At 39.5% G+C, this 27488-nt stretch overlaps 1 protein-coding gene across 1 annotated transcript in view; it reads left to right on the top strand.

The window, feature by feature from the left end:
• disp3 (dispatched RND transporter family member 3) overlaps nt 1–27488 on the top strand; it is a gene marked incomplete at its 3' end in the record, with an annotated part of 112988 nt that overhangs the window by 29622 nt on the left and 55878 nt on the right. Inside the window, exons 2-4 of the mRNA XM_079827739.1 lie at nt 13456–14451; nt 16113–16332; nt 18333–18469. Coding sequence (XP_079683865.1) covers nt 13464–14451; nt 16113–16332; nt 18333–18469 — 1345 coding nt within the window. The 5' untranslated portion in view covers nt 13456–13463. The remainder of the gene's footprint in view (nt 1–13455; nt 14452–16112; nt 16333–18332; nt 18470–27488) is intronic.

The following is a 27488-nucleotide window of genomic DNA, read 5'->3' as shown; positions in this document are numbered from 1 at the left end:
TCACTACACTGGGGTGTTAGGACCCACACAGACCACAGTGTGAGCACCCCCTGTTGGCCTCACTAACACCTCTACCAGCAGCAACCTAGTTTTCCCTGTTGGTCTCCCATCCAGGTACTAACCAGGCTCAGCCCTGCTTAGCTTCAGTGGGAAACCAGTCTTGGGCTACAGGGTGATATGGCTACTGATTATAAAGCAGATATAATAAAGCAGATGAATGTTTGTTTTTTCTGCAGTCAAGTCAAGTCACCTTTATTTATACACTCTAAAAAAAAAAAAGGTTCTATATGGCACCAAAAATGGTTCTTCGTCGTAATCATAGAGGAACCACTTTTGGTTCTATATAGCACCATATCTTAACATGTTCTGTATATGGTAGCGGTGCTATATACCACTATAGTTAGCAGTGCTATATAGCACCTTAGTCAAAGAACCGGTGAAGAACCTCTGAAGAACCACTGAAGCACCAAAATTGGTGCTATATAGCACTTAAAAAGGTTCCCCCATGATTACGAGCCAAGAACCATTTTTGGTGCTATATAGAACCTTTTTTTTTAGAGTGTAAAGCACTTTTTACAATACAGATTGTTTCAAAGCAGCTCACAATGGTAACATGAAAATAATGCAACAGAGTTTAATGGAAATTAATATAGTTAAATATTTACTTTCCCCAACTGAGCAAGCCAAAGGCAACAGGGGCGACGGTGGCAAGGAACCAAAACTCCATCAGGTGACAGAATGGAGAAAAAAACCTTGGGAGAAATCAGGCTCAGTCGGGGTCTCAGTTCTCCTCTGGCCATCAGCTGCCCAGCTCCATAACTAGGAGGGGAGCGAAATATAGAAAAGTGGACTTTCCCACTCCATTTTCTTTAACAGCACCTTTTCTGCCCAAGGGAAGTGCCATAATGCCATTTCCATTCTGAATATGATTCAAAGGGAAGTATATTGATACTTCTACAAAACTCTATGCCAGGAAAGAGGAAGTACGATGCAAATGTGGTATTGCCCATTCTTCCTGTCCCCTAACTAGCCTATTTGACATGTGATCACAGGGGGAGCACATAGCTAACACCTCCGCACTGCTGTTACCAGGGGGAGGGGGGGGATGCGAGGGTGAAGGCGACCAATGAGGATGTGGGGCACGGGTAGCGGTACCATCATCCACATTTATCACAGCCAAACTGCAATAGAGGAAGCAATTGCTACTACCTCTACACTCCTAGTATCGAAAACAAACGACAGATAAAGACAAAGAAGTATACGTAAAAATGTCTTTGTTCTGGAAGATATTTTAAAGAATGTTTGTACCCAAACAGTTGTGGGGTACCGTTGACTTCCATAGTGTGGGAAAAATACTATGGGGGCCAGAAAAAGTTTGGTTACGACCATTCTTCAAAACATCTTCCTTTGTGTTCAGCAGAACAAAGAAATCTATACAGGTTTGGAACAACTTGAGGGTGACTAAATAATGACAGTATTTTCATTTTTTGGGTGAACTATCCCTTTAAGTGACCTTTAATCTTATTAATATACTATCTGCAATACAAAATTAAGTACACATATTTTTCATAGGTGTTATGGAGAATAAAACTGTTTTTTTAGGCCACCGGTACATTTATACCTGACAAAAGTACTATTCATTTCTTTTGGTGTACAGCAATAGATGTGCATCTTTAAGGGATGACGAGAATGTTTTTGATCTCATCTGCTGTAATTACTCTGATATAATCGACCATGTAGGTTACTTTGAAACATATAAGCACAAATTAGAACTGACATGTTGACATTTGAGAATATTTTATGCTGAATGAGTGTCTGCTCAGCATCAAAATATAGCCATCATGGCTCTTCAGCTGTCAAAATGGATATTAACCCAGATTGCGCAAAGCTGCTGTGGTCAGCACCAGGGATGTGTATTGTGGTGTAAATGATAAATTGGGGGATTTGACACTTTAAGAGATATTACCCTCCTCTGATCTGGGGACAACTAATGTTTATTTAAGCGGTAAAGCAAATGTGCAAAGCATGCATAATGGTGCTGTGCTGTAAATAATGAGTCTCATTACCCGAGGTGTCAGAATGCAACATCTTGCATTGTCTCTTAAGCTGTTTAGTATCATTGCTGATACAACAAATGGTTTGCAGGTCACATGGGAGTACTGAATTAATCATGACTACTCTCATTCTCTAGGATTTTCTCAACAACCTTAAGCTATACATCTCAGAAAGTGGTGCAACCACATTTTACACGGCAAGAAAGATTCACAAATCATTTTGTGACAGATCTGGAATAAGAAGTGGGATTTTTAACACAGAACAGGGTTTGTGGCACATAGATGTGCTCTAAGATTTGCAGTTGGTCAATTTTTGTGTTGTAAAGGGTCACAGTGCTCTGTACTGGTGTAAGAAATAGTCAATCAGCCTGTAGTTTCACAATGAGAGACTAGGAAACAGTGACCATCATTAGCTTGTGAGGAAGATTTTACTTTGTGAAACCACTTAGGATATATTGAGCCTATACTAATGTTGGAAAAAGCAGCTGGAGAATATTATCATTGGTTATGAAAGAGATCAATAACGGCATTCTATAACTGACTTTTATATTTTCAGTACTTCTGTATGAATGAAACTGCATAAGTCATATAATTTAATTTATTTATGTCATGAGGAGCATGCTTGATTTTCATCTGTCATTATGTTTCATTTAAAAACATTGATTAAAATTAGGATACAACTTATACAAAACGAAATTCACTGTAAAGAAAGGCTTTTCACAAAACAAAACTTAATGAAGTGGTCAAAATCATTTCTGACAAACTCCATGTCTTCTGACATATTGCGTTTCTAATGATGTGTCCTTTATTACTCACGCTGTTCACTTTTCATTAAATCAACATATATTAAATAAAAAAATAACATTAGGCCATGATATTTAAACATCAATTTAAAACAAAATACGTTTTATTGGCTACAACAGTAGCATATTGTACTCACAACTTATAGCATTTGAGCAGAACTTTGCGAACAAAAGCTTTATTGATGTGACTAGCTATTTTACAGTAAACACTTCATAATCTGTCCAAAACAGGCCAAAGAAATCTTCTCTAAACAGTCTTGCATTTATGCCATTTTATGTTGCAGCCGGATTCATATTTAAATGCTATTTTTGCGTTTAATATTCACAGACACTAACAGAATAAACTTACCTCACAATCAGCTGGCAGTTACTCTTAGAAATAAACAGCTTTTCTTCTTAGGTAAATTTCTCCAGGATTATTCTTCAACGTGTCTCAAAACGATGTACCTAAAGTATAACACTACACTTGATGTGTTTATTTGAGTTGATGTGGATGTTGACTCTGCTCTCATGGATCGCCTCAGTATATGAATCTCAAAAGAACGCGCTCTGTGGGCGCGGCGCATTAACAGATAATGAAGAGGCTCGCGAGCAACTGACATCTCTCTCTTTTTAAACAAATAACATAAACAGAGAATATTTGTTTTCGTTTTGATTTACATCATTTAAAACCTGACATTTCAACATTTCTTTAGACATATGTCTCATGTTTGTGTGATAAGTTTTCACTAAGTTACAGTTACTTTTCTGAAGATTATCTGAATGAACGTCATTGAGAGAGAGGCTGCAGATCGCGCATCATGTTTGTTTTCTTTATGTTGCAAAAATATTTTTTTCCACATGTTTTTATTGTGACTGTACACAAATAAAAGTAGAAACTTAACAGATTATAATGATGTTTAACACTTGTCTGAATGATAAAAATCGACAGAGTTATTTGAGTCTCTTAGGCACTGATTAGAAAAAAGCGAGTTGATTGCGACGGCCGCTGTTCGTAACTTTTTTTGTGTTCAAGATTTACAAAAATTATATAATGAGAATGTACAACATAAATCCATTTTCCATTTTTTTTGTCTTACCCTTATGGTACACTTATAATAAGTGTTTATATTGGGACTATTCCAGACAGGTCTTGTAGGAACCACAGCGGAGAAGCACAGTTCCTGCGTGACTTGCCATAGACATAAACAGAGAGAAGTAGCTCCGGCTGCAATGTTCTTCCGCAAGATGCATGCAGTTGTGCTTATTAACCACTAGAGCTTTAAGAACCATAACTTAAAATCCCTGGTAATAACACCAAGTTTGGCACACACCAAGTCAAAACCAAATATCTATAGGAAAACATATATTCAACTTTTTCTCCATTACACCACAATTGTTTGATTAACATTAATGAGACAGACAGCCTATATATTAAGACCTACTGTACTGCAGGGATCTAATATAATGTTACACATCAGATGTTTTTCCACAACAGTTTACCAAACCTTCACATAAGACATAACAGATAATGTGAATACATGGCAAGAAAGATATTTTGCCATCCATCCATCATCTTTCCGCTTATCCGGGGCCGGGTCACGGGGGCAACAGTCTCAGCAGAGACGCCCAGACTTCCCTCTCCCTAGCCACTTTCTTTCAGCTCTTCCAGGGGAGCCCCGAGGTGTTCCCAGGCCAGCCGGGAGACATAATCCCTCCAGCGTGTCCTAGGTCTTCCCTGGGGCCTCCTCCCGGTGGGACGTGTCTGGAACACCTCCCTGGGAAGGAGTTCAGGAGGCATCCGAAATAGATGCCTGAGCAACCTCAGCTGGCTCCTCTCGATGTGGAGGAGCAACGGCTCTACTCTGAGCTCCTCCCGAGTGACCGAGCTTCTCACCCTATCTCCAAGGGAGCGGCCAGCCACCCTACGGAGAAAGCTCATTTCGGCCGCCTGTATCCGGGATCTTGTCCTTTCGGTCATGACCCACAGCTCATGGCCATAGGTGAGAGTAGGAACGTAGATCGACCGGTAAATCAAGAGCTTTGCCTTACAGCTCAGCTCCTTCTTTTCCACGACAGACCGGTACATCGACTGCATTACTGCCTCTCCTTGAACGGTCACCTTATCGTGGTGGAGAGGTTTGAGTACCCGAATGATCCTGGGAGCTATGTTGTCTGGGTCTATATGCCCCTGGTAGGGTCTCCCAAGGCAAACAGGTCCTTGGTGACAGGCCAGAATAAGAACAGTTCACAAACCCTTTATGATGACAATTACAACAAGGACCGAGACGTCGCCCGGCATGGCGCAGCCGGGACCCCACCCTGGAGCCAGGCCCGGGGTTGGGGCTCGTATGCGAGCGCCTGGTGGCCGGGCCTCCCCCCATGGGTCGGGCCGGGCTCAGCCCGAAGGAGTGACGTGGGGCCGCCCTCCTGTGGGCTCACCACCTGCAGGTGGGAGCGTAAGGGGCCGGTGCATAGTGGATCGGGCAACAGTCGAAGGCGAGGCCCCCGACGACCCGATCTCTGGACACGGAATCGGACTTTAGGGACGTGGAATGTCACCTCGTTGGCGTGGAAGGAGCCTGAGTTTGTGCGGGAGGTCGAGAGGTACCGACTAGATATAGTCAGGCTCACCTCTAAACACAGCTTGGGCTCTGGAACCACACTTCTTGAGAGAGGTTGGTGGAGAGTTCCTGCCTCAAGTGGAGGAGTTCAGGGATCTTGGGGTCTTGTTCACGAGTGAGGGAAGGATGGAACGGGAGATTGACAGACGGAAAGATATTTTGAAATACTGTAATTCTGTGTAAGTGTATATCGGACACACTTACGGTATATCGAACGCTGTCTGATGCGTCTTTGTTGCACATGCGCCGGATCTGTCAGTCAGCATGAGCAAGATTGTTTTTTATGGACAAGGGAAAGCTACTCCTCCCAGAAAATGCCTAACCCTAACCTAACCCTACTTTTAGATGCTTAATTGCTTTTAATTTGAGTATTGGGGTCACTAGATGAGGGCTTAAAGGGTTAGTTCACCCAAAAATGAAAATAAGCACATGATTTACTTACCCTCGAGTCATCCTAGGTGTATATGACTTTCCTCTTCCCGCAGTTCAAAATGCTTACACCACATCTGACGACATTGCACACCAGTCATGCTCGTCATACGTAGCATAAGCATTTTGAACTGCGGGAGGCGTTACACTTTTTCCGTAAGTTGAATACGGAAGGGGATTGGCCGAAAGCTAGATAATTTACTTTATAAAGTTTCAAGTATGGATATTTTTCTTACACAAATGCATCGATTCACTTCAGAAGACCTTTATTAACCCCCCGGAGACATGTGGCGCAGTTATGATGGATATAGATGCACTTTTATGGACTTCAAAAACAGAGCAACATTTACTGTCATTATAAAGCTTGGAAGAGCCAGGACATTTTTTAATAAAACACTTATTGTGTTTGTCTGAAAGAAGAATGTCATATACACCTTGGATGACTTGAGGGTGAGGAAAATCATGGGCTAAATTTCATTTTTGGGTGATCTAACCCTTTAATGAAAAAATGTTTATGAAAACCTCAAAATCGACCAACATTTTAATGTTTAATTGTTTTGCCTGTAGCTCGAAATTATCCTGTGCGCATTCCAACTCCTTTTGCCAGCACCGGTCACATATTTAAAAACTTTTTTTAAAGTGCCCCTATTATGCTATTACTGTCACCGTCCCACAGGAGGGACGCCTGGTGCTCTTTTTTTGATCGCCTTTTTTCATATCATATATTTAAGTAATTATCACAAATTAGGTATCATTTGAAAGCTTACAAACTCAAAATTCATCCTGTGAAAACCGTTTTGAAATCGGACATTGTGTTGCCATGGAAACGTTACTCTAAATTATTCTAGTGGGCTCCTCCCCTAGTGGGCGCTGTCATGTTTCATATTACAACAATTATTTTAACTACTTTATATTCAAAATCTTTTCCAATCTTCACAAAACGCATATTGTCGGAAAGGTCTGAGTCTCAAGGGTCCATATTTGGTGACTGTTTTGTGATGGAAGTAATATTTGGACAGAAATTTACAGGAAATGCATCAAAACAACAATAAATGGAATTTGAATGACACCCGGTGGCTATTTTTGGTACAGCACCCTAAACAAAATCTCATGGGGACTTCAATTTTTGTGATATCAACTTCAAATTTGGAACACAAATTGGTTAGACATATGGCATTGATTTTATAGTAATTTAAGAGTAAATTCTTTTTTGTAAAATATATATTTTATATGAAATAAAAAATATTTAGTACAGTATTTTTCATTTACAGTAAATTTAAACTTCCATAACTATTTCATACTTTCATATTTTGAATTGCTTTCACTTCAGCAATAATCTGCAGAATGTCGTCTTTAAAACGAGACCAAACTTTGGTCTATATTCCAAAGCATTCTTGAATTACAGCCCTTAAGTTTGGATAGTGCATTTTCATGTGTATTCTCAAAAAGGGGGGTGACAGTTAAAGGGTTAAAGGTTCCTAATTTGGAGTCTCCTACAACAGGTTTACATGCATCAAAGGTTTCATTTTCTCATAAACATACATTCCACATCACCACATTTTTTTCAAATGACTCGATGGATGGATGAATCAGTCTCTCTAAATCCCTGCTTTCCGTCAGCCGTCAATAACGGTGCAAACATTAGACAAGCACTAACATGAATGACTAATGTAACAAACGTTTGTAAAACAAATCTTGCTCCATCCTTTATCTTTACTCAACGACAGACAATCTGCATTTATAGACACAATTTTAGGTAATACTGCAGCCCACAGCTGATGAGCAAAAGTATTTCAGTAAGACAGTAATAACTTGGCTTAGCCGGAAACTTTCACAATATAAAACACAAAACTATGTATTTTGAACACCCAGTAGAAAATACATCAATAATTATTTATACATACAGGTTATGATTCTTAGGAGCAAGCTGGTCCAAATAAACTGGGAACTGACCCATCTTTCAAGAGCAAACGTTTTGTGAATCCTGTGTTGAACTCTGAGATTTGAGAAGCAGTCGTCAGTAAAAATGACGCTTGAAAGCGTGAAAAAGATGTTTGTGGGCGGACAACGTACAGCATAGATGGGCATGATGCAAATGTTTATGTTCTAGTGACGTGTGAAACTCATGCATTAGGATTCGAAACACAAACGACTCGTTAAGGCGGCTCAGAGTCGATTCTTTATTTTGGGAGAAAATTACTTTATTTATCGTGCACTTTCGACTTTCACAAACAGCTATATCACTGCATGAAAGGGAATATTCAAAAAACCATTATGGGGCACTTTAATATAATGATGACATCTTCAAGGTTCAATGACTGTGAACGTAGCTTTAGATTCTCTGTTTCTCTGCTCCTCATATCTGTTCCTATCTGTCTGTCTCTTTCTCTCTTTCCAAAAATGTATTCTCAGCCTAATGAATTTGTCCTCTGTTGAGGCAGATGTTGAGCTCTCTGCCTACTGTGAAGACAGATGTTGGTTCCCAACCTCTTGAGAAACCACCAACCTAATATCCTGCTCAAAATAACCATATTCTCCTGTGGAGAAACACAATATGCTGTCAGGACTGAACTGAAAAAAGACAAAAACCAATTAAAACTTTTTAAACAGTCATACATTAATGAACCTAAAAGCTCAATTGCAATCATTTCAGATGTTTAATTATATCATTTGATCATAGTTCTTGGATTTATGGACGTTTGTTGATTATGAAGTTGAGAGAAGGAATATTGACAGACTTACAATCATCATACGGGTATTTGCCATGTATGAATCACAGATTAATATTACATTTAAGTATTTGAGGCATCATAAACCAAGGGAATTAAGGACTTTCTTTCAATCTCTGCATACTTTTAAACAGATTCCTTTCCGTGTTTTCTAGCACGGCCACTTTCTACTCAGCATTAACAATACAAAATAATAATGAAAGAGTAAATGATGACAGAATTTTCATTTTGGGGTTAACCATAGCTTTTTGTTAAAAATAAGCTGCAAAAATCTTTTAAGATGACAAACGAATACTTCAAAACGGAGTACCCGTCTCATAAGAGCCCATTGAGCTTACACTAGAGCGAACGTCTGAGCTTAGCCAACGGTGTTTGTGCATTGAAAGGTGACTTTTAAATGGCTCCTATCTCAGAATGCTAATTACTACTTCAACAGCTTATCAGTTTTCCAGGAGGGTTTATTTAGCGCCTAAATCAAGCATCGATCCACCACAGACTATCTGATCCCAGGAGGGAAATCTTCAGATTCTCTGTGGGGCAGAGATATAGCCTAGAGATGGAGCATCCATACCTGTCTGCCTCCCCTCCTCTCTATCTCACTCTCTCTCTGCCCCTGGGCTCTAACGCCGTGGTGAAAGTCAATGACTTCCTGGCCTTGCGCTTGCACACATGGCTCTGGGGGAAATCTATGTTGGAAATGAAATGGTACAATCTCAGTTTCATGCTGCCTCAGGCTGTATTGTACATCAGACTTACTGGACTCCTGTCTCTCTCTCTGTCAGTAATTAGGCAGGCTTAGACGAGTTGAATGATTTAATTTTCAGTGACGCTGCCAACTGTGTGTCAGCTGCTGATAGCATGTTATCTCTGGCTCTCTGTCCCTGTTCGCTCGCTCACTAGTTCACGCTGTCTCTCTTTATGTGTGTGTGTGTGTGTGTGTGTGTGTGTGTGTGTGTAGAAGGCAAAAGTGAGGTTTTTGATGATATCAGCAGAAATCCTTATAATTTCAGTGTAAATGCATTAAAATAACTTGCAATTAACATGAATAGTTAATTCCTAATGAAGATTAAGAAAACTTTTAGAGATTTTTATAAATACCTCTGTTTTTTATATGTTTTCAATTAAATTTCTATTTCATAAAATTGTTCAAAGTTTGTGTTGTCACTTACTGCTACGATTCCTGTTTATGTTCTCCTGTTTTGGATTCTTATTTTGATATGTAGTTTCTGTTCTCTTGCTTCCTGTCTTTTACTTCCTGTATTTGCCTTGTTTCCTTAGTCCCATGGATTGTTTCCGTTGTTAACCACATTAATCGACATACTAATCACTTTCACCTGTTCCTTGTTCCAGCTTTAGTTAACTTGTGTTGTCCTTTATGGATGTTATGTGTGGGTCTATTTCTGCCCGTGTCTGGAATATTCTGTTACTGCCTGGATTTACTTTTGTTGTGTTTGTTTGAATAAATGTTTCTGCTGCATCTAAATCCGACTATCACTTGTTTCTAAAACAGCCGTGTTACACTTACAAATGTAAAGTCACAACAAAGGGGCCTCAGCAAACTTCCAAGGGTCAAGATGACTTGAAGAGGTCCTATAATGCCTCATTTTATAAATAAGTCTCTGATGTCTGAGTGTGTATGTGAAGTTTTAGCTCAAAATACCCCACAGATAATGTTTTATAGCATGTTAAAATTAGCTGCGTTTCCATTACCCTTCAAATTGCGCAAATTGAAATTGCGAATTGAAAATGCGCCCAATGGAAACGCGTCAATTTCGCAAAAACTCCCATATATTGCAAAAAAGTTTTTACGCTCGCATGAGGTGGTTTTTCAGGCCATTCGAAAAAGGACATTTTCGCAAAACTGCAATGGAAACAGTTTTTTCGCATTTACAGGTCACCTGGTACGGTCACGCATTGCTCTCACATAGGGCCTACATATAACCCCCCCCCCCCACTCAAGTATGTCTAATAACGAGATCTTATGTCGTTAAAATGACATACATTTTCTCCTAATAAGGAAAGTGGCGTAACTTTATAATGACGGACCCCGGTGCAACCACAAATATCATAACTATCTATAGGCCTACTGTAATTAAGACATATATTCAAGAAATGTATTAAAACAGAAAGACGCTATAGTTTCAGCCTTGCTCAAATACTGAGGAAACAGGCCAGTTACGCACGTCAATCCATTCCCAACGATCTTGGTTTGCTTCTTATTTATTAAATATACAGCCAAATAGTTGATTAAACATTGATCAAAATTAAAATACAGTTTATACAAAACAAAATTACTTTTAAAGAAAGACTTTCTAGAAAACACAATTCAATGAAGTGCTCAAAATCCACGTCTCCAGACATATGTGCATCTGATTATGTGCTTTACTCATGCTGCTCACTTTTCATAATCAACATATGAAATTTAAAGATTATAATATTTAGACATAGCCTAACTATATGAAACTAAATAGGCCACGTTTTCTTTAACCCTCTGTCCAACGAAGTCATCGGCGCCTTTTGATGGATTTTTTCCTTATTCCTGCGGAAACTCACAATACTCCATCATTTTTAGCCATACAGATAAGTGCAAGACATAATTATAAACCGTAAACTGTCTACTTTTATTTGTGTACACTCAATAACAGCAAAGGCCGTGGAGTCAGGGAACGGATTATTTTGCACTCCACTCCAAACGCTGTCTTCATTTCAAAAATATATTTTGTCTATTAAACGCAAAGTTTTTCATCTCAAAAGCATTTCTAAATTCAGTTTATATTTCCAACAAACGAAATTCCAAGCCAAAATAACGAAGTGGTACAAAAAACCTTTGAGTTACCACCATGCAAATTCAAACTTTTCGCTCATCTCTGTATGTGGCAATGCGTCACAATAATCTGGCATATGTAAAAGTCGATCATTCTTTACAGATGATGGTATGTTTGGACAGAAGACGAGTTCTTTATTAAACTAATTAAAAACAATAGAATATAAAATGCCACAATTTATCATAACACCTCATATGTGCCGCTCAAGTATAAGGTGCTTTCCTTGCCATCAGTGCTTGGATAACACACACGTCTCTTACCATTAAAAATAATGGCGTGCGGTGGCTGGGATATACATAAACCTAACAACATACGTAGCATGATTTTTGGAATGATTTATCACGAGAGGAAAAAAATAGTTTTAGTCGCATAACATCAGTTAATGGAAACGCTGTCATTTCGCAATATTTTTTTATCGACTTTTAGAAAATATCACAAAAGTTTTGCGCAAATCCGTAATGGAAAAGCGGCTATTGTCACTTTTTGAGGGTGTCCCTTTAAATGCGAATGAGCTGCTGCTCCCGGCCCCCTTTCAAGAAGAGGGCGGAGCTTCAAAAGCTCTTGTTAGCAGCTCAGATTACCTCACACAGAAAATGTCCGAAACTGTTCATTCAAACCGGAGTAGGACTATGATGGAGAGACTCAAGAAGAAGTGACAACATGTAGAATGAGGCAGGACGTTTCTGAATGGTTAGTTGATGAATTTATGTGGCTGATGTGGAGTTAACTATCTTCAAGTCACTGATTAGCATATTCTGTCATGTTCTGTTATGATAAATTGCTCGTGTGGGAACTGTTGTAAGATGCCTTCAGAGTCAGAGAATATATGCAGCATGAAGATGTAAATGTTCGTGATGTCACTAACCCGTGAAGAAGCTTGTTGAAGCGATTTCTTTAAAAGAAAATATCTCCCTTTGCTTTGAACTTTGAGCGTCGCAACTTTGCAGATGTTGTTTATGCTCAAACAGCAACATTACACACTAACTAAAGTAAATTTTTTTAATCATAATCAACCACCCCTTTTAAAGTATTTAAACGAATCAATTATTATAATTTTTTTTTTTTTTAAATCTCACTGTAAAATAAAATGCAAAAAAAAAAAGAAGATACAATCCAGGTGTGAAATGAAAGTAACTAATGTTTCATTGAAGAACATGCAGTTCTTGAAACTTCTGGAATCACAAAAGAAATCATAGTTAATTAATTTGATACATCAATACTCACAGTTACAGTTAATAAATTTTTTAAACCAGCTTTGTCATGATTACAGCATAAATACTAAAAATATCTTAGTGTATATGGTGGGTAGGGGTTTTGAATATTTTGTTGCTTTCAAATCCACTGCATTAGATAATACATTTCATAAAGGCACCTATATTTAGATCTTTTCTCAAAACTAACTTCACTTTTTTGCAATGACTACCTGGTGTCAAGGTGATTCTTAGTGGATGCATTTATTATTTTTACAGGAATTATATTTTTTCACAGTATACTGACAATTGGGGGAGAAAGGTTTAAATATGCTTAGATATTATTATGATGAAAATAATATCACAATGCAAAACAACTTTGAATCCTCCCAAAATGATTCCTGCACATATGCCTATATAGTTTTCACAAGGCTCCCCTACTATAAAATCTGCTCACAATTCGATGAGAAGAATATATTATCACACACACACACACATCTGAGTTCAGCATCTCATACCAGAGGCCAAACCATCTGCCAGCCTGATCGCTGGCCTGTGAGACTCGGTTCACTGTTTCCTTCATTTCCTTTCACCACTCACTACCCAGAGGCCAAAACCTTCCACTATTACACTTACAGAATGACAGATTTAACGGCTGTGTCCTTGTCTTAGCAGTGGCCAGCTGAGAATAACCTGCCACTCTCTTATGGATGCTCCGTAAATCAAGTGTACTTTATCTCAGTATTCAACCATCCAGGCACAAGCGGGAGCAAACACAAGGCCGAAAGGCGTTAATGTAAGTGTTTTGTGTCTTTGTTGTAGTGCCTGCCATGGATTCAGAAGATGAACCCTTGTTGCTCCAAGGTACCTGGAATCTAAGCGAGTTTGAAGAGCAAGAGGAGGAGGAAGATGAGGAGGAGGAGGGAGAAGAAGGAACAGAACGAGCAAATGGAGACGAGCAGGTCTGTAAGGGGTTGTGGTGGGCTTTGGGCTGGGTGTATACGCAGCCTTGGGCCAGCGGGCTGGTTCTAGCTGTGGGATTTCTGGTACCCTTCACCCTTTCGGCTTATATGTTCCTTCACTGTGAACCATTAGACATTGACCTTTCCTACAGCGCATTCGAGGTCAGGAGTCATGCCTCTGCAGAACGGTTTGACGCTCTCGCCATTGCCCTGAAAAGTCAGTTGGGGTCTTGGGACAGGCACAGACGTGACGCTGAGGGATTTGACCTTGAAGCCAATGCTCTGAGGGACCTTTTGTTGCTCATGGTAAACAGAAAAGGGAAGGACGTCTCTGCAATGACGAATGACACAGAACCTGATGGGATCTTTGGGCAGACTGAGACAGGGGTACACAATGACAGCAGACAGTTTGGAAATGAGAAAAACAACAAGATGAAAGAGGAAAAGACAGACTCGACAAACCCTAAGATAGCGGCAAACCTCAATTTCAGTGATGCTGAAGATCACAGGAAACCAGACTCACCCTTAATGAGGGAGCGAAGATTTGCAGGCTACTCCTACCTCCAGACCCAGGCCCTGTGGAGAATAGAGCTAGTTTTTGTGGCCCAGGGCGACAAGGATAACAACATTTTCACCCCCGAACGCCTTCACACCATACACCACGTGGAGAGACTTCTAATGCAGCACCCTCAGTTTCAACAGTTCTGCTGGAAGCCACTGGAGGCGTTGCGAGACTTGCCCCTGGGACCTTCCTTCTGCTCCCCTCCAAGCTCCCTCCTATCCTACCTCTTTCCCAGTGAGCGTGCAGGGAAGATCTACTATGATGGTATGGGGCCTGATCTAGCTGATATACATGGTGAGTCATCTACTAATGATTCAGTAATCCTCATTTATTTTGAATATTTTTAAATATATAGATATATAGAGTTTGTGTCATTATGTGTCATTATGTACAATTGATGTAACTACTGTATATATGATGTTGCGGTGCTAATGATGTATTCAGTCATTGAGCTTGATTGCTAATCAATGGTTCTCCACAGTGATTGGTCATGTTATCATTTTAAATGTGATTGAGTTTGAACATTATGATTTGTATATGCCTGAGGAAGGTCAGGAGACCAAAACGTTGGCAGTACATTTTTGATACTTTTTGCAAGTATTGATAGTGTGCGGGTTTTCCTTTGCCTTTTTAAATATATAGAGTAAAATGAAGCTCATTTGTAGTAAATAAGCTCAGCTAAACTCTCTAAAACCAGCAGCCATATCACCCTGTAGACCAAGACTGGTTTCCCACTGAAGGTAAGCAGGGCTGAGCCTGGTTAGTACCTGGGTGGGAGACCAACTGGGAAAACTAGGTAGCTGCTGGTAGAGGTGTTAGTGAGGCCAGCAGGGGGTGCTCACACTGTGGTCTGTGTGGGTCCTAACACCCCAGTATAGTGATGGGGACACTATACTGTAACAAGTCTCGTCCTTCGGATGTGACTTTAAATCGAGGTCCTGACTCTCTGTGGTCATTAAACATCCCAGGATGTCCTTCGATAAAGAGTAGGGGTGTAACCCCGGCATCCTGGCCAAATTTGCCCATTGGCCTCTGTCCATCATGGCCTCCTAATCATCCCCATATACAATTAGCTTCATCACTCGGTCTCCTCTCCACCAATCAGCTGGTGTGTGGTGAGCGTTCTGGCGCAATATGGTTGCGTCGCATCATCCAGGTGGATGCTGCACATTGGTGGTGGGTGAGGAGATTCCCCCCTTCTATGTAAAGCGCTTTGAGTGCCTAGAAAAGCTCTATATAAATATAACAAATTATTATTTTTATAATTATTATTGTTAAAACAGCAGTGTGTTTTATTTGATTCCCTGTTCACATGGTATCTGGCTAGTCCATGATCCAACCCTGATCCAACACACTGTCTATAATTATCAAGTGATCCTGGAGATCTTGGCTTGTTCAGGTGTAATGGATCAGGGTTGGAGCTGAACTTTGCTGGAAGGTAGATCTCCAGGAACAGGATTGGGAACCCCTGGTTAAGATAGTTGACCAGTTGGTGAAGATCAGGCTGAGCTGATAGACCACCTTGGACCAGCAACATAGCAGTTTAACCAGGTTAAACTCTAATGGCCTGGTTTTCCAGTGTGGTTAGCCCTGGTTAACATTAATCAGGGGTGTCCAATCCCCAGTGTGAGAGTCCTATAGAGGTTGCCTGGAAGTTTTAAGCTATCCTGGAGATCTTGATTAGCTAGTTCAGGCCTGTTTAATTAGTTGGAGTTGGAGTTTAGCTATCCTGAAGATCTTGATTAGCTAGTTCAGGCGTGTTTAATTAGTTGAAGTTGGAGTTAAGCGTTGCAGAAAAGTGTCCAGGAGAAGAACTGGACTCTCCTGACATATATTGTAAAAAGTAACAACAAATGGTGTCTATTTGATGTTCAAGGCCTCTATCACAATCAATCCAACCAGTAACTGAAATGTTTTCCATAAAACTCTCTGATTGTAGTATCCTCTATTCTCAGGTGCCCTGAGCTTGGCGATTACCCATCCACAGTTTTACTGGTATGTGGATGAGTCTCTCACACCAGACAAGCTTCAGTCCTCCCTTCTTCGCAGTGAGATCCATTTTGGAGCACCTCTCCACTCTTTCTACTCTCTTCAAGACCGACCTTTAGAACAGAGACGTCTGTTTAGAGACTTTGTGGTGCAATATGCGGGCATCCTCTCACAACAATCCACCAGGTGGGTGTCTAGATTGCATTTGTTGTTGGTACAGTGAATTACGTAAACAAGAAGGCTTTTTGTTTATTTGTCTGGTATAATACCATGTGTGGTTAAATGGAAATTCAATTTAACAAACATGCAAACCAGAGGATTCATCAAGAGATTCATGATGGCTTGTTGGGCAGTAAACATGGTCATGGAAACATGCAGAATTAACTTTATAGATCCCATTTAGCAGAAGCTTTATTTCCCCATACAGAGCTTATTGTTTGTATTATTGATAACCTCATCTGCATATAATTCCATATGCATATTCATTCAGACAAGTTGATATTTGAGATATTATATTGCTAAAATACTTAGATTAAAGACTAAAATCTGAGCGCATTGTCTGAAGCGCATGGCGCAGGTGCACTTAGGGCAGGTTCGAATTCACTTTTGCTCGTTTGACGACGGAAAAAATGGTTGCCGCGCCTGGCACATGGTCCAAAAGGGTTATACGTAGACTCTTAATGAGTCATGGGTGCAATAAACTAATCAGAGTCTCATATCCCATTCCCTTTAAAAGCCAATTGCTCTTGCATCATGGCAGATTCGCTATTTACATGGCGTAATTTACGAGCGGAAAGACTGAACGCTTCTCCAGAGAGAAATCCTTTTATTTTTAATATTTAAAAATGTTTGTGTGCTGCTGCGCATCCCTGTGTGTGTAATAAGCAGAGTGTATGCATGTTGTGCACCCACCTATAGGCGCACATTACTAACACACCCTTTAAATAAACCAACAATGCGACGTGAAAAGGATAACTGCGTCGGACTGAAAGTAGCAAAAACACTTACTTTTCGCCTGGCGTTGCATTGCGCCGGGTGTATGATAGGGCCCTATATCTTGAATGTTTATTTTCTCACCCAACTGGAATTTTACTTGTTTAACGCATAAACCAAACATATATTTTTCAGTTTTGATTCTCAGATTTCTGCTCAGATTACTTGCTAAGGAAAATAGCTGTTGAAAATCTGCAAATCAAAGAAGCTTAATGTCTTTTTATTGGTGTACTGCATGCAGTGGATGGGATTATCTTTGCAATCAGGGATACAATTCAGTGTGACAACAACCCATTTTTCTACATAATGTTGTTTATTAAAATACATTTCTGTAATTCCAAATGCACAATAAAAAAAGTGTTCCATAAGTTATGTAATATTTATTAAAAAAAATCTTCCTTTCAGTGCTCAACTCCATACATAAGAAGGACATTTTTATTCTAAAAGTAATATACTGTATTAAATGAAAGTTAAGTGTGCATGAAAGTTGTCATAAGGCAGAATTTTCTTTCACACATTTTACATCCATATAACTGAGCTATCAACTTACAAGGACAATCTCAGTGGCACAATGGTGATGAATCACTCAGTCCTCCCGCTCTTCTGTGTGGCAGCTGGAGATTCTGTTCACTTTACTAATGCAAAACTAACGAGTTATTTATAAATGATTAAACACAAAATGGGAGTCTATTAAGCCACTAAGTATTCCTTAGTGTCAAAGACAGAAGTCAGTTAGTCAGACGTTTCGATTTTGGTTTTAGTCATTTTTGCAAATCAATCCCAGAAGGATGATCACCAAACAAAACCAGTTATGAATCACAGAAAATGACCCAAAGCTTTATTACATCTGCAAAACACCCCTAATATAACACAGTGGATGTAGGCAGATGCTCTTCAAATGACAATCATTACTGCTGGGATGACAATGGTAGGAAGCCTAGAAATGAACCAATGGCCAGACACAGAATGGCCATTCATTGTAGATGTTCATTGTATCTCTGATACTGTAATAACTCCTTTAAGAGCTCACCGATGTAATTACGATAATCTTTTCCCATCTGCTAATGTGTGCCCATTCTCTCTCTCATCCCCCTCAATTGGTCCTTCTCTTATTACATATCGTCTGATAACCCACGCTCATCTTGACTACCCTTCCCTTTCAACCAATGTTCTGTTTCTTATTCTCTCTCTAGTAAAGTGAAGGTGTTGTACGGGGGTACAGAGTTATTTGATGACGAGGTGCGGAAGACCTTCCACAGTGACATATTGTTGGCTTTGTTCAGTGGAGGGTGCATTACTGTCCTTGTGTACGTTCTAACCTCATTTTCTGGTAAGACACTCAACAAGAATTCTAATCAAATAAACCTAAAGATACCATGTATTACAGTGATTTTAGCCCAGTTAACTTTGTTGTTCAGTCAGCACAGTAAAGAGTCTGTAAAGCTGTTTGATGTTGCAAACTGGTATTTCAGTTTCACTTTATTTTGATGGTCCTTTTAACACATTCTGTTTACTATAAGTGACATTACTCCTACATGTCTACTAACTCTCATTAGTGTGTTAGTAGAGTATTAGTAGACTGAATGGGTATTTCCTCTGAGGAGGCAAGGGAGGCAGTGCCTCCTAAGAAAAAAACTGGATGACAAAATAATCGATTCCAAAAATAAAACAAAAGCAAATATTACAAAATTTGACAATTAAAAGGTGTAAAAGTCTATCGTTTTTATAAAGTCTACTGTCCAACAGCGACACCCGCAGGTGTCCCCATTGACTTAAAATAGAGCCCCTAAAGGCTGATTTATACTTTTGCGTCGGACCTACGCCGCATCCTCTACGCCGCAAGTTACGCATTGGTTTTCATTTATACTTCTGCGTTGCTGACCGCTAGTAGGCAGTCTCCACCAGCATGTTGCTGGTGTAACCCACAGTATCAAGGCAAAAGTCGAAGAAGACGCAGCTTGTTTATGTACATTGTCGGAGTTGCAGCAGCAGTGATGGCAGCAAATAGATCGCGACTTTTCTTGCAGCTTGAGTTGACAAATTCAGGCATCTCTAGTTGATTAGTAGAGGTAAATAAGAGGCGATCTGGCGCTGGAATGGGTTTTTGAAATCACACAGAGTGCTCGTGGCACTGTTTTCAGTATCGGTGGCTCGTGCACAGAAAGAGCTTCAATCGTTTGCTTTTACGGAGACTTTATTCGTTTTGTTGAAATCACAAGATTTTTGTTATTTATTTATTGACCTGAGGGAGGGGTTCTGGCAGACCAATCACAGCGCTTGCGGTCTGTGTAGAATTGACGAGGTGCACGTCAGGGTACATCGCAGGTTACGCGTGCAACACAGCCTACGACGTAGCTACGGCGTACACTCGACGTAGAAGTATAAATTGGGCTTAATGTGTGCGGTGAGTTTTTTGGGGGGTAATTCAAATTAATGGGGAAAAGTCACATGAGAGGAGGCAATGGCTCCATCGCGGTGTGATTGGATATGATCGGTTATGATTGGATATGATTGGTTCGTGCGTTAAATCCCACCTCTTGTTTTTGTGCATGTTCAAGGATCGACCTGAAGATAATGATGGGAAAGTTACTTATAGTCAACAGAATATTCAAAAGGGACCATCAAAATAAAGTGTTACCAATATTTCTTATCATATTCATTTATTATAATTTATTGTAATCATAAACACACTGGATTCTAGCGCAAATAGTTTTAATGTTAACTGCATTTTGTTATTCTTATAGTTATTTACCTAGTGGCTAATGAATTAGAGGTCTCGCACATTCACAGGAAATAGCTTGAATCAAAAAATGTAGTTATGAATCAAAACGTTAAACACATAAAAAATTATATTGCACAAAATGTAAACTTATGTAATGTGTTCTTAAAAATTATGTTTTCCTTGGTTTATTACTTTTGTGCTCTTACATTTTCTGTTCATATTTATTAGTTTTGATTCGTGTTCGTTATTTTTTTTAATTATTTACACTTATAATAATATGACCATGTTGTTTGCTGTTTTGATCATTTTGCATTATGTTTTTCATTTTGTGCAATATATTTTTACATGTATTTTTACATTTTGAAATCTTGCTTATTATTTTTTGATCCGTTGCAAGACATTTGGCGGGAATTTAATCCCATAGGCAACAAGTAAATGGCTGCATCTGAACAAGCATACTTCCCTACTATATAGCAGGTGAAAAACAGAATGTGAAAAGAGCCGTAAATACAAATTAACTAGCCTGACGTCGTCATACTCAATTCTAGTCAGAATATGAGTCTGATACTGCTCCGTTGGGCTGTGATTATGGGGCGTGTTTAAACCGAACCAGGAAAGACCTCAATTGGATAGACCTACAACCAATCAGAGCAACGGAGCGACGCATAACGTTAGTTGTCAAATGTCAACAGAACTCAACTGCACTGTGTTGCCATGTCCGCGGGTTGAAGCGACCCCAATTATGTGATATACAAACCCAGGAATGCGATTTTTAGCTGCCAGCCCTGCCTTTTTTTCCCCCGGAGAACCCCCCCTAGAAAGCTATTGGGCTTGTTTTTGGCTAGTTTTGAGGAACGTTAGCAATTGGGCAGGTTTTGTTGTAAAAACTTGGCAACCCTGTCTGCACGCACGCTGGAATAAGTAGCCTAACGTTAGAAGAACAAGATTAGTGTAAACGATCTTTGCCGGTGTTGTAAAAAAATAATTTAAGGATACACAGAGTACTTACCAACACGATCATCATTTCTGAGAGAAATAGTAAAGGTGAATGCATACGAACAAGTTCTCCGTTTAGGATTAGAACAAACTCAACCCAAGCGCCTTTGATGACGTAGATGATTACGTTACTGTTGATCATCTGTCCATCATCGTCTAAAGCCCGCCCTGACAATTTCATTGGTCCGAACAGTTTCTGTTCGGGCATAATTACTTCTCTACCGATCAATTCCAGACCGAACTGCCCGAGTAAAAATGTTGTGGGCGGGGCTAAGTTCGGCTGGCATCCAGGCTACAAATTCATTCATTCATAATAAAACTGTAAACAGAATGTACCTGGATAACCTACAATTTCCGACGAGATTCTGAAGTGCGCATCTGATAGACACTTTACTGAGTCATAAGGGAATTAAGCCAGCAATTTTGACCATTTTCACAAAAATTTCATGGCCCCCAGAATATTTTGTTGTATCAATATCTGAAAATTATATCAAAACAAAGAACAACGTCTCTGCTTTTAAACAAAATACTGAGAAAATCACGTTTTTGTCAAAGACTACATCTGGATCATATTCAGAATGATGATCAAAACACAGATGGAGTAGATCCAGTTCATCAACACCAGCATTTATTCAGAAACATTAGGCAGTTTTGAGTTATATGCTGTTTAATGTTGGTGATTGTGTTATTTTACATATCCACCTTATTCCTACGCCCCATGATGCTTTGCGTGAATTATGGGTGTAAATTCCGTTAAGCTGTAAACAATTAGTTAAAGGCTTGTTCTATGCAAGCAATAATACGTTTTTTTTATACTGGGTACAATGAGATTACACTATTCTGCTCACCCTTCAACTATCGAACATTAAAAGGACCTTTAAAAGTGTTAAAGCATCAACAATGTACTTGCAACAGACCATGAATAACCTCAAAAGCGTGATTCTTTCCACAGCAATAACAAATGGGTTAAATATTACTGTAGTAATATCTGTATTATGTAACATACGTTGCTTTAATCAAAACATTTTATTAACTTCAGCATTGCATGATACTATTTCAAAGTGATTTCCATCCTTTTGACAGATAATAAGTTGCATTTACCTGGGAAAACAAACCTGGAAAGAGACGTGAGGATTTGAGGAAAAAAAAGAGAGATTGTGAAACGGGGTTTGAGATACGTTTTCTCTTGTTTGGAGGGTGTGTCAAAAATGTCAGCCCAATCAGCAGCAACATGTATATAAACCGTGCGGTGTTAAAGAGACAGCTCGCACAATGGGTCCAAGTAAAGTCGTTTACAAATATGTTCGCTGCAGCTCGGTATACGCAACAATTGAAGATATTAGAAGACATGTTGGCAAATGTTGGATCACAATAATTAGGAACCTCAGTTTCCACAAATCCTTCACTCTTTTATTCTGGACAGCAAGGGCAGTGACTGTAACAGTGAGTGTGTTTTGCAGTATTAAACATGAATTTATACCGATTTCATCAGGCTCCAAAAATTATTAAAAAAGAAAAAAAAAATGGCGTTCTCAGCTGCCATAGTTGCAACTCTTGCGTCATCAGAACAGGGTGTTCAATGCACCACCGTGTCCGTTTAAAAAACGTTTTGCAATGTTTCGTCGGGGCTGAACGCATCCCAGATCTCCACGCTCCACCCACTCGTTCACAGTCTGCTGAGTACTAATCACCCGCACCTGCACTTCATCGTCAAGGACACTGTAAGAACACTCACTCCCTGCACATCATTGGCTGCGTCCGAAACCTGCAAAATGCTGCCTTCGGCAGACACATTTCAAGGCAGGAAGGCACCAAGGCACGTCCAAATCTAATGTTAGCTTCACTTCCTGTCTCCTGAGATGCCTTCATCTAATCGATTTTTGAGGGCAGCATATTTGTATCCTTCGCTGCTTTTGATATTCCACAATCCTGGGCTTTCCATTCTGTAACAGTTGAGCTGGGGGGAAAAGATGGCATCCGAAAGTTGCGTTTGCTGGTCAGTTTGTGTGTAAATGTACGTTTTTTACCAACATTTTCCACTTCTGATGTCATTTCTAGCGAGAAATTACTAATGTAGTAATTAAATATTTGTTTAGTTCTCACCAAAGCTCTCTCTATTTTGCTGTAGATCATTAAACGGTTACACTGCCTCAGAAGTCTGTCCGAAATTAATTTTTTGTGAGGTGCACAAGCGCTGCCTTTCAAGCCATTGTCTGATAAGGCAGCGAGGCAACGAGTCAGCTGCCTAGGTTTTCGGACGCAGCCATTGTCTGGTCTTGTCTATACGTACCTGGACTACTTACCCGCTACTTACCTGAGTTTCCCTTGTCTTCATCCAGCCGTTTTCCGTCTTCAGTTCTTCGTTCTTCGTTAATCCCTTCACCTGCAACAGAAATGCCTGTTATCCTTCAGCTAAGTGACTGTTCGCTAAGTGCTTGTTCTTTACTCACCTGCATCCACCATCTGCCTGTGTTCGTGTCTCTGTTACAATAAACTTCGGTGTTCACTTACCCCTCTGTCTCCGTCTGTGTCCTGACAATAGCGTACTTCAACACTTTAAAATACCAAGCGTTATAATCTATAATCTGAAAATAAAATAAAACATGAAGGAAAATTGACATCTCATTCAGTCAAACTGACGGATAAGATTTATTTCTTGCTCAAAGATTTGAAATGATTTGTTTCAGTCTTTTTGAATGGAAGTTCCCCAAACCGGAAGTTCCACTGATAATTCAAAAAGCAGTCGGCTCTTCAGGAATAAGGTGGATACATATGCTATCGCTTGTTTCTGCTTCTTATTCGCATGTGTTTTGATCAGGAGATTCTGTACTCTTTCAGTAGATGTGTCATAGCGCCCCCTACAGTATAACAGCGAAAACACAGAAAGCCGGAAATTTCCGTCAGTGGCGGGGAAAGAGTTTTGAACAAATTTAATCTTATAGTAAAATGTAAAGAGCTAATTAGTCGAGACAGGGTTTCAGTCTTGCTAAAATATTGTTACAGATATGATGCAAGCCTTGATTTATCCTTGTTTTTATGACTTGTGTTTTGTCGGAATTGCAACTGGATTTAATTTCCTCATCTACAGACGGCCACAGTTTGCGTTGTGTCAACAGATAAGCTGCAAATGATTTCTGAAATGAAATCTGACTCATGTCTTGAACCTGCACAGACTACCCACACATTTTACAGCTATGCAGTATGACTTAATTAGACACAGCAGTAAACATGTATTTTAGCTACGAGTCTATTAAAAGCACAAGACGATGCAGACTTGAAGGTGTACTAACTGTGACTATAGTTGTTGTGCTATTCATCAAGTAAATCTGATTGATTTGGCCGTCTCACAGCTCCACAGCTGGTTTTCTTGGTATATTCAGGTCATTATACTATTTTTGTCAGGACATTCCTAAAATGAGGCTTATTTTCTCACAGCTGCTGCACCATCAACCGTCTGGATAATGGAAAATGGAACACCACTTTTCCATTTGACATTTTTATAAAAACCTTAATGACATTTTCACGTTATGTAACTTGACCTCTGTGCTTTAGCTGTATATCATATAACCTTCCCTGAACCTTCTGAATTCATTTAGGTGTCAGCTGCGCTTGCAATGCGCTACCTTGTTAGAGAAACAATAGAGAGCTCTCGAACGCTGACGTTCCTCTCAGCTTGCGCACCACTTTGAAACTGTTTGTTACAAAACCTTTAGCACTCTCTGTACGCCACAGCGCGTTCAGTTAATTCAGGGATAAAAGCTTGAAACCACAGAAAACATCTCCTAGTGCTGTAAAGCATTGGGGCCAAAAATATCTTGGCAGTTTGCGATTGCTAATTGTACATTCAAAACTGTGGTTTGTAATGGTGACAGTATTTTAATTTGATTGTTAGGCCTTGTTGAAATCAAACAGGGGTGCGTTTCCCATACAACGACGTAACTCACTGCTTAACTACCATAGTACGATGCATCGTTGAAGAAATCAACTACCTAGTCACGACTGTTTCCCGAAACCGTATTGTCGCAAATCTGTCGTTCAACCACGTTGGTTAATGATGTCACGCAGGTGGTGGAGTAATAAATACTTTTAATGAATTATTTTGAGATCGAATTCATGCTAGATTTTTTGCTATACATAATGGACATGGCACCTGAGGAATAATTAAAATTTTTCTCAGTAATTTTGCTTTATTTCCAGATTCTTTTTACGTACTAGAGCACGTCCGCACATGCGGTGCTTTAAATCTCTTGACAAACTAAAAGACATTAATGACATTTGTATGTATTCTAAATAAAAGATATAGGTTGTACTGAATGTCAGCTTGCTTATTTTGCTCAAGATAAGGATTTATTAAGTCCATGTCATGCAAACAAGAAACTATGCTTCTAACCACAGGTCGAGAGCTGTCGTTGCAACCACACAAGTTTGCGACGCTGTTTGCGAACGTTCGTTCGAACGACAGTTTCGGGAAACACCGACTGGTTGAACTATGTTGATAACAACGGAACTTGCGACCATAGTTGGCTAACGATGCTTTTGGGAAACGCACCCCAGAGCTGTCAAGAGTTGCCTGTGTTGGAGTAATTACCTTGAAGGTGTAGCAACAATGAGTTTTGGGGAATAATTAATTCAAATGGTATGAATATTCAGGAGTCTATGAATATTATTTGCTTGTTGTACAGACAAAATTTACGTATAACGGAACCTTTAATCATTTAAAAGTAACCTTTATCCAAATTGATTTCTTCATCAATTATCAATCTTACAAACCTTAAGAAACATTGATCTGTTTGATCAGGACAAATAATATCTCTTATGTTTGTACGATCTGCACTACTGAAGTAGTACTACATGAAAATCAAGCTTAAATGGGTAGCTTAGATCTTACGCTTCAGTGACTTCGAGATTTGTGAGCCAAACAATACGGATTCAATTTAATGTAATTATTGGGTTTTAATAAAACAACTACATTTTACAAAGCTACGATTCATACGGGGAAATATGCATATATATGTAGGAGAAAACAAACAATATGGTACAAACAAGGAAACATGAAACTTAACGAATAATAAAAGGGGAAGAAGAATTAACAAGAGAGAGACAGAGAGAGACAGAGAGAGAGAGAGAGAGAGAGAGAGAGAGAGAGAGAGACAGAGAGACAGAGAGACCGAGACAGCTTCACAGTCCTTTCGCAAGAGCCCACAAGAAATTCATATAAATTCATAATTCAGACAACCTTTTCCAAGCAGTTTGATTGTGAAATAGAATACTTGCATTACTACGGCTTCTCGTGTAAGTGTCTGAGTTTGAATCGTCGGGGAAGTTCGCTAAGGATTTGCGAGTCCTAGGTGAACTTCTTTGAAGTTTAGGAAAGTCGCCCAAAGAGTTCAACTCTCCAATCTCTTGCGGCTACATGATGCGGTTCGGATCTAATCAGCGTAACACACAGGCCCTTTGTTTAAGTATGATTTGATTAGACAAGTCACAAGGGCTGTGAGGTGTTCAGACTTTGGTCTATCCTGCCACATGACTGATTGAATCATTACTGTTACAAAGGATTGATGCTAAGTTACCATAGTTCTTACAGTACAAAGCTAATGTTGTAGTGCTACTGTTGTTACATTGCTGTTTTTATAGCAGTTATTGTGCATGCAGCCATTCATTTTAGTGAAAGATTGTACTGTAGCAAAACAAGATTTTGTAAAATTGTGCTGTTCATTACTGTTTGGTGTCAGAGTAGAATTTTTGTCCCTGAAAGAAATTAAAGAGATAGTTCACCCAAAAAAGAAAATTCGGTCATTAATTACTCACCCTCATGACGTTCCAAACCCATAAGACTTTCATTCATCTTCAAAACACAAATGAAGATATTTTTGATGCAATCTCAGAGCTTTCTGTCCCTCCATTGACAGCTCGCACAACGCTTCAAAAAGTTAAAATGAATCCATATGAATTTAGTGGTTTATCCAAATTTTCTGAAGAGACTCGATGGCTTTTAACTTAGGCTTTTATTCACATATAAACATTGATCAACTCACACATCAGTTGTGGTAAACAAAAGCTCAAGCATGTTCGCTTGACGTGCGAGAACCAATGAGGTTCATTCTCGTGTGTTAACCAGCACATTTAAGCTTCCTGAAGAAGCAATAAGGTTCATTCTTGTGTTACGCAGAAAGTCTGAGCTTCTGCAAGAACCAATGAGGTTCATTCTTTCTTGTTTTACGCAGCATGTTTAAGCTTCCTCAAGAAACAATGAGGTTCATTCTTGGGTTACGCAGAAAGTCTGAGCTTCTGCAAGAACCAATTAGGTTAATTCTCGTGTTACGCAGCACGTTTGAGCATCAGCAAGAACCAATGAGGTTCATTCTCGTGTTACGCAGCACATTTGAGCATCAGCAAGAACCAATGAGGTTCATTCTTGTGTTACGCAGAACGTTTGAGCTTCAGCAAGAGCCAATGAGGTTCCTTCTTGTGTTACGCAGTACATTTGAGCTTCTGCAAGAACCAATGAGGTTCCTTCTTGTGTTACGCAGAACGTTTGGGCTTTGGCTACAACTAATGAGGTTCATTCCCATGTTACGCAGCACGTTTGAGCATCAGCAAGAACCAATGAGGTTCATTCTTGTGTTAA

Source organism: Gobio gobio, assembly GCF_949357685.1.
Source record: "Gobio gobio genome assembly, chromosome: 10".
In the NCBI taxonomy this organism is placed as follows: Eukaryota; Metazoa; Chordata; class Actinopteri; order Cypriniformes; family Gobionidae; genus Gobio; species Gobio gobio.
The sequence above is the reverse complement of the archived record's forward strand: the minus strand, read 5'-3'. Positions and strand labels throughout refer to the sequence as shown.